General features: G+C 35.7%; 1 protein-coding gene across 1 annotated transcript; it reads right to left on the reverse strand.

The window, feature by feature from the left end:
• Nucleotides 1-1,220: 1,220 nt before the first annotated feature.
• On the reverse strand, nucleotides 1,221-14,076 carry LOC128699652 (GEL complex subunit OPTI). The gene is made up of 4 exons (XM_053792408.2): nucleotides 13,853-14,076; nucleotides 5,359-5,462; nucleotides 3,482-3,611; nucleotides 1,221-2,001 (listed from the first exon to the last, which is right to left on the reverse strand). The coding sequence occupies exons 1-4, from the start codon at nucleotides 13,961-13,963 to the stop codon at nucleotides 1,960-1,962; spliced, it is 387 nt and encodes a 128-aa protein (XP_053648383.1). The 5' UTR covers nucleotides 13,964-14,076; the 3' UTR covers nucleotides 1,221-1,959.
• Between the last annotated feature and the right edge of the window lie 539 nt (nucleotides 14,077-14,615).

The following is a 14,615-nucleotide window of genomic DNA, read 5'->3' on the forward strand; positions in this document are numbered from 1 at the left end:
TATGTATACAGTATATATTTATTCATTAATATATTTTATCATTATTAGGGCAAGTAAGGATCCTTGTGGTACCCTACTTGTGACTTATCCCCACTGAGACATTTTTCTTCTTATAGCTTTGCCTTTTTAATCTCAAACAAAAATTCTCTCTTTGTAATTATTTGCCTTTCATTTCTATTATACATATTTTGCAGTTTCCAAAGTACAGTAGTTTTTCATGGGGAACTCTATCAAAATCTCTCTTAAAGTCTAGATAAATACAGTTCATCCATTTTTTTTTCTCGAGCAATTTCCATCATGCATAATGTGATAAAAGCGAGATATAATACATAAATTCGAAGATGTAAATCCAAATATTTTACCAGTTAGTAGGTTTTTGTTCTCTAACGATTTAATCAGTTTTAATGGCTTTTTCTAATATTTTTACAACAGGTCAGTGAAGCAGACCTGTAGTTTCAAGTATCTTCCCGTCACCTTTCTTAAATACTGACATAATGTGTGCCTTCCTCATATTTATCTGCCAATTTACCTTCTTATAATGAATTCTTAAAAAGATTTTCCAAAATGGATAAAATAATTCTTCTGTATATTTTTGTAAAACCCAAGGTGCCATATCATCTGCTCCTATTGTTTTATTTTATTAGCATCAAGTAATTTCTTTACTTCCTCTTCAGTTGATTCAATATCTTCCATTTGCCCAAAATGCACTGCATGCTAGTGGCTTTCTTTTATGCCTAATAATATTTTATTACATATAAACTACATTAATTGTATACTGCATAAAAGAAATAAAGTATTTGTTTTTATTTTTCTATCTTATTTCAGGTGCAGATATTTATCTTTGGGCATCTGTAAGTTAACGACCTGTACTCCATCCTTATAATGAAACACTTTTACTCTATGGAAAGATAATTCATCATTGTACAGTACAATATATGGTATGGCATGTACTAAATATATTATTTTCAACATGACAAATGAGTTATTTGGTTTTGATGAAGTGTGGCTAGTGCACTGTTAAAATATCAAGTTATCTTTGGCCATGGAGTACATTGTATTGCATCATAAGTATTGTACACCTCTTGAATTTGTCTAAGAAAGAAATACTGGACAAGAATAATTATCAGGTACCATGGCATATCTTCATCACATGTCTAGATATATTAAAGAAAATACTGTATTAAAATTTTTGGCAAAAAAAAAAAAAAAATACAGTATAATAAAAGTGTGCCAAAACTTTTTATTTACAATTGCAATAATTTTATTGAGTAATAAACACTCAGCAATTCTCAATGATAGATATGACTGACACAATCAAATGGCCAAAATAAATCAACGAGAAAATATACGAGGTTCATTACATTCTACAGGAAAGGCCTACTCATTTCATCATTATCTTCATTCAGCAACTGATAGCCTAAGTTCCTACTAATGACTGAGTGCACCATAAATTATTATATGACTAAAATTATTCCATTTTTACTACAATCAGAAAAATACGGTGATCAAAATAAATTTACTCAGTTTTTGAACTGGGCTAAAAAATGACCTGTTATATTCTTATAAATCATTAAGATGAAGAATTTGCTTGTACAGTACTAGTTAATTACAGAAAGACATTAAAAAATACAATACCTATTACAATTAACCAAAATGGTACAAGTAAAAAATAAGAGTAACGAGGAAAGCATATTATGCAAAACACTTTTTTTAATTTTGCGTAAATAAAACATCATGCACAATACTTGTATCAATAAATCATTTATACAATATGAACCTCAGTGATAACATATTAACAACCTCCAATATGGATTTAATAATGATCATCTTTTACAAGATAAGTGATTTATTCCCTAATTCCTATCTCATAAATTCATAATGACATTTTCAAACCAATTAACTTTATTAGTAAATAAAGATGACGTGTGGTCCATAATTTATATTGCCAGCGTAGCTCCGTCAGTCATAATGGAGCCCAGAATACAGGATTATCCACATGACCTGCAATGGATATGAAAATTAATAACTACATACCTACTGGCATATGCCTACTGCAGTGTTCCTTCTTTCTTATGTTCTTATACAGGCAGACCCCACTTACACAGCAGGTTAGGCTCTGGGATAATGCTGTAAAGCAAAAATGAATCGTAGCTTTTTTTTCATTTTCAAATGAATATAAAAGCTTGATAACATGTTTATACTATCATATACAGTGGACCCCCGCTTAACGATCACCTCCCAATGCGACCAATTATGTAAGTGTATTTATATAAGTGCGTTTGTACGTGTATGTTTGGGGGTTTGAAATGGGCTAATCTACTTCACAATATTCCTTATGGGAACAAATTCGGTCAGTACTGGCACCTGAACATACTTCTGGAATGAAAAAATATCGTTAACCAGGGGTCCACTGTACTGAGCAATATAGCTAGGCCTAAAAAATGAATACAGTACACAACATTACTTACCTTAAAATATTTTTGTCCCTAGCTGATACTGAATGGTGAATATATTTATTGTAGGAAGTCTGAATAAATGAAGAATGGGTATAACTGAAAACTACTGTATTACAAAACGCTGTAAAGCAAGGCCTGCCTGTATATTCTTAAAGTTAAAACCGATACCTTTAACATTTCTAACATTTCAATGTTTCTCATTATTTCACTTCATATAAATATTATATCAAAATGCCTTTTGTTGATACTATAGTGTCCTGTTCTGATTCCAGTGATCAGGATGGAATCCTTACTAAGATACTTTTATAGCCTTTGAGCAGCACTTAGAACCTATTTAGCTAAATGCTTCCATTATTATTGTTATTATTATTATTATTACTATTGTTACCACCATTAAAACTAAGGGCTAAACCCACAAGGGTCATACAGTAAGTGCTTCCATAGTTTACATCTTTGATAAAACTGACATTAATATATGCAAAGTAAGGCATCCTAAAAATTTATTTACATATAATTCTAATAGCTGTATACAATTTGCATAAAATATTGTATTAAAAATACGAGTACTGTATAATTTAAGAAAAATGATAAACCTGCGAGTCATTCAATTTTGCAAAAGAAAAAGAAATGAACAGTATATAAAAAATAAAACAGGCATCATAATTAGAATAAAGAGAATGACAGACAATATTATTTTTACAGGAGGCCCTGATTATACAACAGGTTAGGTTCTAGGCTACTGCTGTAAGCAAAAATTGCTTGATAACATGTTTACATTGTCATATATTAAATGAGCAATAGTTAGGCCTAAAAAATGCACATACAGTACATACATAATTTACCTTAAAATATTTTCATCCTTAGTTTATAGTGTGTGGTGAATATATTTATTGTAGGAAGCCTGAATAAATGAAGAATGGGTATAATCTAAAACCACTGTATTTGTGAAGTGCTGTAAAGTGGGGACTGCCTCTATTCTACAATTAAGAAATAGTACACAAAGTATTTATGAAAAAATATCTTACCAAAAAACCAGCAAATGATGTGACAAAGCCTTCTTTAGTAAGTTCCCACATTCCTCCAAATTCTTCTTCATCAATCCCTTGGAAACTTGATGCATAGAAGTATATAAGGGCAGCGTTAATAACACAAAACCTGTCAATAAATCAGCATAATGAATCTTACTGCAGTAGAATACCAGACAAAAAAAATTCCTTAAAAGTCCTTAGACTTTAAATATCAGAGTCCAATATCATGTATGAATTGTCTTTATGCATTTAAAACAATGTTAGCCACTGAAATGTCATTCATCTTGTTACATTATTTATATATTATTCTAGAAATTATGAATATATGTATATATGAAACCTATTGAAATACTGTATATTATTGTTAAATATTAGGTTTAAATTCTACAAAGCTTTAATCTGACATTCAGATCAATCAACTCAAATTAATTTTATGGTAAATTGTGAAATTTATTTCAGCATGGTCTAAGAGTTCATAAAATTGTAGCATTAAATAGACAGTATATGTACTGTCTATTTTTTTACCACATCAGCTATCTTCCACTAAGGCAGAGTGATCCAAAGGAAGAAACACATTCATCATACCTTATTCTCTAGATGTCTTTCCAGAAATGCACACATATCACAATTCATATGACACTCTGAAGAGCACCATCCGCATTCATCCCTTAGGGTACATGTACTGTATTTCCTGCCTCTAAACCTCAAGTCTGGCTAACAGGGTTTTCCCTGTATCCCTACATAAATGTTATCTTGCTTACACTCCAACAGAACATCAAATCCAAAAACATTCATTCCAGTCTAACAGGGTTACACATAAAAAAACAAACTATGGAACGGGTGGGGTTTGAACCCATGGCAAGCAAGTTCAAACCCCACCCATTCCTTGGTTTGTTTGCAATCATGTTATTGCAATTTCATGAGTCAAGGTTACACATGCCTGCTGGATGCTGAAAACCCCCACTACAGGTCAACCATCACTAATCCGGCATCATTGGGACCTGTAGTGTGCCAGATAAGTGAGTTTGCCGGATTACAGAGTGGTTAGGTTAGAATACACTTAATAAACCTATCAATAGAGACTCTTTCTGCTATATCTTCCTCATTTTCATCACTGCTTTCTCCTCCACTAGCTTGCTGCTGTGGATTTACAACCATCTGCACAATTTCCGAGTCAATACAATGATGAAATCTGAGTCAGTATAATGATGAAATTTTAAATTATGCTAGCCGAAATTAGTGCCGGATTGCTGATGGAACCAGATAACTCATTGCTGGATTAGTGATGGTCAACCTGTACTTAAATCTTCACTCCTTCCCTCCAGCCCCTGCTGGCATTTCCTCAGCACCACCTATTATACAATTTGGATTTAACCACCTTTCTAAATGGAACAGGATAGGTTAACTAAAAGGATGGGAAAATACACTGTTCCCTCCACATTTTATTATTAAATTAACTTGTTGATAAATATGACCAAATACAGTATATAGCAAATAAGATTTATACTGTATTACACATTTTAATGAATAAACTTTCCATATGAAATCCAAACTGAAATAATTCAATCTGGTAAATATATATATTTCAACTTCAAATTGTGCTAATTATTTAATGTTAATATTATCAATTTTTTTAAATAAGATATACATCGAGTCCTGGAGGTCAAAAGCACAGTGCCTGCACTCTGAAGGAGGAATAAGAATGCCACAAGACGAAGGATCACTGGAGCTGTGACGTCTGTGCACTTCTGACAAGACAGCTGTTAAATGAATGAAGGTAATTTTTTTTTTGGTGGGATCACCCTACCTTTATGGGAGATAGCCAACATGGGAAAAAAATCATAATAAACAGGAAACTATTCAACGGTACTCACAAAAAGAGACCAATGAAACCTTTGAGTGGTATGAAGCCCCACACGAGCCCCAGCACTATCCCCAGGACTTGCCGACCCCAGTATATCACATCCAAGAACTCGTCCTGTTGACAAATAAAAGAAGTCAGTCATATTGTCATTTCTCAGTTCATCTACTATGTTGATAAAAATATCCAGAAAACTAAGATATGATTAAACCAAAATACGTATATATATGAGGCAAGTTAAGTAGGAATGAATAAGGAAAAATATATTTTTTTTTTATACGGTACACTACTGTATAAACATTTAAAAACATACTAAAATGTTACAAATGGTGCAAAGGTGACATTAACCCTTTGACTGTTTCGGTCGTATATATATGTCTTACGAGCCACCATGTTTGATGTATATATACTCATAAATTCTAGCGGCTTCAAATCAAGCAGGAGTAAGCTGGTAGGCCCACATGTGAGAGAATGGGTCTGCAGCACACAGTGCATAATGAGAAAAAAACTCCGACCATTTTTTTTAATTAAAATGCTGACTTTGTGGTCTATTTTCGTATAGTATTTATGGTTGTATTCTCGTTTTCTTGGTCTCATTTGATAGAATGGAAAACATATTATAGAAATAGAGGTGATTTTGATTGGTTTTACTATGAAAAGTTTGATTTGGCGATGTTCAAAAGTAAACAAATGATGTCATTTTCCAATAAATGTCCAAGTAGCCATTCTAATATGCAGTCATGAATGGGTTGACATTATTTATACAATTATTACAATATTGCAGTAGTCTGCAAAACAGTAAATCTTCTATTTTTTGTTTGAATAAAAATTCAAAATAGAAATCAAGAGTAATATCAGAGGGGCATGGAGACGTGACTGATGAACAAAGAAAATGTTATTTTAGAGCCAGGAATGTCTGCATTGTTCATTCTGGACCCTATTTTGAAATTGTCATATTTTTTAATTTTCATGAAATTGGCCAAAGTGCAAATTTCTGACCACGTTATTGGGTAGTTGAAATCGGTAAATGGGCAGTTTCTTGTATTCAGTTGATAGAAAAAAGGGAGTTCTAAAGAAATAGCTATGAGTTTGGTCGACTGGAACAATGGAATTAGCCGAAAATAGGGCTCAAAGTGGGTGAAATCGCCGATTCATAAATATTGCTGAGGTCGCTAACTTTGTGAGAGCGTAAGTCAGTCAGTTTTCCATCAAATTTCATTTTTTTGGTGTCATTACAATCAGGAAAAGATTCTCTATCATTTCATAAGAATTTTTTTTTTTTTTTTTAAATTTTGTGACGCCAGGAGACACCTCAGGATTTGGGGTTGCGACAGTCAAGGGGTTAAAACAATATCTAAAGATGGCTGACACAAACCCACTACCAGTATAATGTGCTCCTCGCTTAATGACCAATTCATTTAGGAATGGAACTCCATTGTTAAGTGAGGAGAGACTATATTAACAGTAACCAAAATTTAAAATATAATATTCATGCAAATGTTGCATGTCCATGATCACTGTAAAACTCATCTCCAATCATGTGATCGATTACCACGCTGAAAGTATGAGCAGGCAAAACTTCCAAATACAATTTAGAGTGTAGACTTTAATAGCAATGCAGTATTTACATAATATACCTGTCTAAAAAAGTAGATGAGTCTTGGTTGGCAAGTATCCAAAAATGGAATGCAGATAAATGATTAAGAGAATTGACAGGATGATGAATTATGACACTTATGCAACACTTTAGTATCTTTATTATGAAAACTTTGTCACCAACCAAGAAAGGTTTCCCATTACATGCACTATTTCCCACCTTCAGGACTCATGTTTGGATAACCAGTCTTGCATACCTACTGAATGCTCAAGGCTCTACCATTTAAAGCCTCCTACCAACCTAGATTTACACACCCTTATGGTCATCCTAATCTTAATCCTCTCTAAATACTCACAAACTTCCTCAACAACCCCTCCCTTGCACTCTGAATAATATCTTTCCTAGCACCCACTATTCTTTAATTTCTATGCTGTGAATTCTTGTCATAATATTCACACCACACACTGCTCTCAAACATGTCATTTCCACTGCCTCTGGCCTCCTCTTTATAGCAACATTTAAAGCCCATGCTTCACACCTATATAAAAGGGTTGGTACTGCTATATGCTGGTACATTTCTTTTTACCATAAACTTTTTTTTTCTCTCCACAGATGTCTCAACATTCCACCTACCCTTTTTCCCCGTCATTTATTTTATGGGTCACTTTAATCTTTCATAGACCCATCTGCCAACACATCCATTAACATTTTTCACTGATAAACATTTTTTTTTTTTGTTATTCTCACCACTCACTATTTTCTGTGTTTGCTTTTAACCTTCTTTTACACACCCTGCCTAACTCATCCACTAACCTTTGTAATAATGGTATAATTACCAATGTTATTATTATTATAATAAAAAAAAGCGCTAAGCCACAAGGGCTATACAGCGCTGCAGGGTAGGGAAGGAAGCGAGGGTATTGGGCGGCAGAAGGGGGTAGGGATGATCAGTAGGTTACAGAAAACAGTGGGGCAGAGGATAGTGTGGGGGCAGAGGGTAGCAAGAGATTGAGGTAGAAAGGGCTGAAGGTATCATCAGTGTTTGTGAAGTAAGTCAGTTGTTGTCAAAAAGTCAATGAGAGAGTCCGGATGAAAGGTAGGTCCATCAGTGAGAAGGGAAGGTAAAGAGAGAGCAGTGGAGTGAAGACGACGTTGGAGGTAAATTCTGCGTGCTCGTTGATAAAGTGGGCAGTCTAACAGAATGTGGCTGACTGATAATGGAACCTGACAATTCTCACAGAGAGGAGCAGGGCGCCTCTCCATGAGATATCCATGAGTAAGATGAGTATGGCCAATGCAAAGACGGGAGAGAGTAGTCTCCCAACCTCAATGCTGGTGACAAGAAGACGGCCAGTAACCTATACTCGGTTTAATAGATTGAAGTTTGTTACCAAGCAGAGTAGACCAACGTTGTTGCGAACGGGTGTGAAGGTGGGTAGCTATTGCAGCAAAATAGTCCGTAAATGGAACACCTCTATATGAAACTGGTAGGTCATGTACTGCTGACCGCACAGCAGTGTCTGCCTGTTCATTGCCCTGTACGTCAATATGACCAGGGACCCAACAAAAAACTATCTTTATGCTTGGTAGAGATGCGGCGTAGCCAAAGTTGGATACGGAGGACTAAGGGGTGAGGTGTATCAAATTTCTGTATAGCCTGTAGAGCACTAAGGGAGTCTGAGACAACCACAAATGATGACAGGCATAATTACCAACAATATGTCAGGTAAAAGGACACAAGTACAATGTGACATATTATAATGGCAATGTTTTGCACCTGTGTCCTTTTTACCTGACACTAACCTTTATTTCATATTTGTATAATTTAGCTGAGAAGACATAAAATGGGATTTACATATGAATGTGACTTAAGGTGACAATATGTATGGCATATAATTGCCACATATGAAAGATTAAGATCAGAATTAAAAGAGAATGGTATTATTATGTAAAGAAATATGTTTTGCTGTGGTCAATATTAAAAACTTGAAATGGGTTTACAAAATGGGATGAGAATGTTTACATTCTTAAAACAAAATCAATGTTGGCATACGATCATGCAGTTTGAGAGAATCAAGGGAATGAGATGAAAAGAAAGGAAAAAAGTACTGTACCAATTAAATACTCTCCTTTAGAGTTTGTTATGTAACTGTTGTGACTGTTTTTCCAGCCTTTAAGTGCAACTTATGTCTCAGAGTAATTACAGTCTCTATATCCTAAATTTTAGCAATATTCTAAACTGCAAGGTTTAATATATTTGTTAGATCTAATGATTTATGTGACTACATAAATATGAGTAGATAAAGGCAAATTTATCTGATGAACATATAATTAAAGCTGTGAATATACTGTATTTTATGGCGTTGAGGACGCTATTTATTTCCCAAAATAAGTCTCAAAACAACTGCAGAACGAACCTTCAACACGTGTGTTTTTACATGTAATGCCTCAGGCTTAACATAACATTATTACCCTGGATACCATTTACCTTTTTTTCCCAAATTTAGCCAGTCACAATTGGAGGCATCTTCAACACTGGAGCATCTTGTTTACCATAAAATATGGTATATAATAATCCATTCAATATTTTAATGTCGCTATTTAGAAAATGCAATGTACATGTATGCTATCAAGATTCTGATTGGGTTTTAACAGTTTTCATTAACAGACTTACCTGATGTAAGCTACCCAGTGAATAAAATAAATAGCTTACTAGCATGCTATGTCTGTAACCATAAATGCCTTAAACATTCTTAAGTTGTTCTGCACCTACTGGCACTTTTGAACATATTAAAGGGAAGAGAGGTGGAGAAAGAGACGTAGATGTACCAATCATACAGACTGGTACAATATACATTGGTACATTAAAGATACTGTACATCTATGATTTTACCACCATTTCAGTCTAATTCCGATCTTGATATCTTCCCAACCTTTTTTATTACGCTTGTGTACAATATTTCTAGCCTGTAAAGTAAATTCCATTAGTAGTTTAAGAGCCATCTAGAATTGAGGGCCACCTTAGTACACACAGTAACACTTTCTTCACTTTTTTTCAACTACATTTTTTTTTCACTTTTTTTGAACTACACTTTTTTCACTTTTTTTTGAACTACAGTACACTTTACAACCACATAAATCAAAATGTTTAAAAAAAGCTTTGGTTTAAAACTTAATACTGTACATAAATTTGATTTTGGATAGGTATCCGATGAAGTCACCAAATTTACAAGTCACTGACATCTGAGAGTTATCCAAGCAGTAGGCTAAATGCCTTTGTAAAATATAACAAGTTATCAGGAGCAATGTGGCAGATGTTGCAAGTTTATGGAATAGGTGGTAAGTTACAAAATGCTGTAAAGAGCTTTCATGAGGATAGTGAGGCTCAGGTTAGGGTGTGTAGAAGAGAGGGAGAATACTTCCCGGTAAAAGTAGGTCTTAGACAGGGATGTGTAATGTCACCATGGTTGTTTAATATATTTATAGATGGGGTTGTAAAAGAAGTAAATGCTAGGGTGTTCGGGAGAGGGGTGGGATTAAATTATGGGGAATCAAATTCAAAATGGGAATTGACACAGTTACTTTTTGCTGATGATACTGTGCTTATGGGAGATTCTAAAGAAAAATTGCAAAGGTTAGTGGATGAGTTTGAGAATGTGTGTAAAGGTAGAAAGTTGAAAGTGAACATAGAAAAGAGTAAGGTGATGAGGGTATCAAATGATTTAGATAAAGAAAAATTGGATATCAAATTGGGGAGGAGGAGTATGGAAGAAGTGAATGTTTTCAGATACTTGGGAGTTGACGTGTCGGCGGATGGATTTATGAAGGATGAGGTTAATCATAGAATTGATGAGGGAAAAAAGGTGAGTGGTGCATTGAGGTATATGTGGAGTCAAAAAACGTTATCTATGGAGGCAAAGAAGGGAATGTATGAAAGTATAGTAGTACCAACACTCTTATATGGATGTGAAGCTTGGGTGGTAAATGCAGCAGCGAGGAGATGGTTGGAGGCAGTGGAGATGTCCTGTCTAAGGGCAATGTGTGGTGTAAATATTATGCAGAAAATTTGGAGTGTGGAAATTAGGAGAAGGTGTGGAGTTAATAAAAGCATTAGTCAGAGGGCAGAAGAGGGGTTGTTGAGGTGGTTTGGTCATTTAGAGAGAATGGATCAAAGTAGAATGACATGGAAAGCATATAAATCTATAGGGGAAGGAAAGAGGGGTAGGGGTCGTCCTCGAAAGGGTTGGAAAGAGGGGGTAAAGGAGGTTTTGTGGGCGAGGGGCTTGGACTTCCAGCAAGCGTGCATGAGCGTGTTACATAGGAGTGAATGGAGACGAATGATACTTGGGACCTGACGATCTGTTGGAGTGTGAGCAGGGTAATATTTAGTGAAGGGATTCAGGGAAACCGGTTATTTTCATATAGTCGGACTTGAGTCCTGGAAATGGGAAGTACAATGCCTGAACTTTAAAGGAGGGATTTGGGATATTGGCAGTTTGGAGGGGTATGTTGTGTATCTTTATACGTATATGCTTCTGAACTGTTGTATTCTGAGCACCTCTGCAAAAGCAGTGATAATGTGTGAGTGTGGTGAAAGTGTTGAATGATGATGAAAGTATTTTCTTTTTGGGGATTTTCTTTCTTTTTTGGGTCACCCTGCCTCGGTGGGAGACGGCCAACTTGTTGAAAAAAAAAAAAAAAAAAATCAGGAAGGGGTAAGGGAGGTTTTGTGGGCGAGGGGCTTGGACTTCCAGCAGGCATGCATGAGTGTGTTCGATAGGAATGAATGGAGACGAATGGTATTTGGGACCTGACGATCTGTTGGAGTGTAAGCAAGGTAATATTTAGTGAAGGGATTCAGGGAAACTGGTTATTTTTGTATAGCCGGACTTGAGTCCTGGAAATGGGAAGTACAATGCCTGCACTCTAAAGGAGGGGTTCGGGGTATTAGCAGTTTGGAGGGATATGTTGTGTATCTTTATACGTATATGCTTCTAAGCTGTTGTGTTCTGAGCACCTCTGCAAAAACAGTGATTATGTGTGAGTGAGGTGAAAATGTTGAATGATGATGAAAGTATTTTCTTTTGGGGGATTTTCTTTCTTTTTGGGTCACCCTGCCTCGGTGGGAGACAGCCGACTTGTTAAAAAAAAAAAAATCAGGCAATATAATATAGGTATATTTTAGGTTATATTAGACTGCTGTGGCCAGCAGTAACAGTCTGGTTGATCAGGCCCTGATCCACCAGGAGTCTTGGTTGTGGACCGGGCCGCGGGGACGTTGATCCCTAGAATACCCTGCAGGTAGGTAGACTCCAAGTAGAAAGACAAAGACAAGACATATGTTGAAATACACTGGTGATAGTAAGAACATCGAGATGAATGCTAATGTGATATGGATCAACAAAGTTGCTACTGATAGACCTGGCTTTAACATAATACAAGCAGGATTTAGGTCAGATTTAGAAGGTACTCTTAGACTATATTTTTTAACCAGGTGGCTGAAGGAGAAGTTTCAGATTTTAGGGTCCATTATTTGCATGGAGTTCCTATATAGTTTGAATCAAACATGTGCTATATAGTTTGAATCAAACATGTGCTACAGTATATCAAATGGATATTCATTTCTTGCACTGTGTCTGTGTTCTGTTGCATATTCTTCAACTGGGTTAAGTGTAATACATAACATATATATAAAATGCACAGTAATAAGTGTCGATGTGCTCCACATTTTGCGTAAATTGAGAATTAAAAGTAGGGAGGTGTGTTACCTGGAACCTAACTGGATGATTATTCTTGCAGCTAATTTCTCCTCAGTAAAAAGTTTCAGGTGATTTGCTGTAGTAGGTTAAATAAGCAAGTTTATTCAGGTACAGGTATACACAAATAGTTACTTATATTATCATACATAGCAGAATATGTGTAGACTGCCTAGGATAACCCAAAAAAGTCAATGACTTATTTTCATAAGCAAGGTAGGGACAAATTAGAGAGTAGTACAGAGTGAGTAATGTTTGTAAAGCATATAAATCACATAATGGGTGGAGCTCGAACCCATGGCAGGCAAGTCCTAAAATTCACAGGCCAGTGTGCTAACCACTCTACCTGGCCAAGTGGTTAGCACACCAGCCTGTGAATTTTAGGACTTGCCTGCCATAGGTTCAATCCCCAACCATTATGTGATTTGTCCGTAATTGTGTTATTACAATTTCATGAGTTTTGTGGAGCACAGCACATTTTTGATAGAATGCCTATAGTTTTGAAAATTTTGTCTGATATATGTTAGATGTGACTGTTCAATTATAGGTTGTAGTCGAGGTGTATCCTCAAGAATTTTCCCCTAGTTTTGCCCTTCTGTGTGTGAATTATTTACAGTTATTCTGAAATGAGTATTTTTAGCTTGATTCAAGAACAATAATCTGGAACAATAATTTTATTAAGTTCATATATGGGAGAACTCTCCACCTGTAGGAAAATATCAGAGACTTAAGTTTATTTTGACACAGGTACACATAAGTACAATTATCATACATAGTGTTGATTACTTAGAATGATCCAGAAAAGTCAAAGTCAATTATTTCCATTGGGTTGTCTTAGAATCACCAGTAATCTTTGAGGTAGATTACCTAGATATTAAAAGCAACAATGTAATAATAAAAATAATCAAAACCCGTGAAATTATATGAAAAAAAAACTTTCACTACGATGGTCTCAACATTTTAGAAAATTATGAATCTACTCCTATATTAGCTTTAATTTTTTGTCCAGGCCCCTAATCAAAATAAGTCAGCTGACCTTTTTGGGGGATATCCTAGGTAATTTCCATATATGTTATAATAAGGCACTTATAACCATCCAAATTTTCGCAAAATCGTACTTAAATTGCAAATTATGGAGAAGCAAGTGTTCTCACCTTATCAGGCCATTGAGAATTGCTTGTAAGTGCTCTATTTAATACCGAGCCAAGACATTGACCTTTCCCAACACCATTTCTTTCCTGCACTGATTTTGTTTTCGTCGCCATAATTAAGTAATTGCTTAGGTTAGCCAGCTGGAAGGAAAGGGAAGCCAGATGATCTCTCTGACTCGTTGTTGTTGTCGGGAGTTAAGGGTTGTCAGAGTGTAGAGGGATGTATGGTAGTAAGAGATTGTTGTTGTTGGGTTGTGACGGTCCAGAGTCCTGTGAACCCACCCACGTGTACTCACATAGTTGTAGTTGCAGGGGTCGATTTACAGCTCCTGGCCCCGCCTCTTCACTGGTCGCTACTGGGTCACTCTTCCTGCTTCATGAGCTTTATCATACCTCTCCTTAAAGTTATGTATGGATCCTACCTCCACTACATCACTTTCCAGACTATTCCACTGCCTGACAACTCTGTGACTGAAGAAATACTCCCTAACATCCCTGTGATTCATCTGAGTCTTCAACTTCCAGCTGTGTCCCCTTGTTGCTGTGTCCCATCTCTGGAACATCCTGTCTCTGTCCACCTTGTCGATTCCTCTCAGTATTTTATGTTATCATATCCCCCTATCTCTCCTGTCCTCCAGTGTCGTCAGGTCGATTTCCCTTAACCTTTCCTCGTAGGACATACCCCTTAGCTCTGGGGCTAGTCTTGTTATAAACCTTTGCACTTTCTCTAGTTTCTTTACGTGCTTGGCTAGATGTGGGTTCCAAA

The sequence above is a fragment of the Cherax quadricarinatus genome, chromosome 67, assembly GCF_038502225.1.
Source record: "Cherax quadricarinatus isolate ZL_2023a chromosome 67, ASM3850222v1, whole genome shotgun sequence".
NCBI lineage: Eukaryota > Metazoa > Arthropoda > Malacostraca > Decapoda > Parastacidae > Cherax > Cherax quadricarinatus.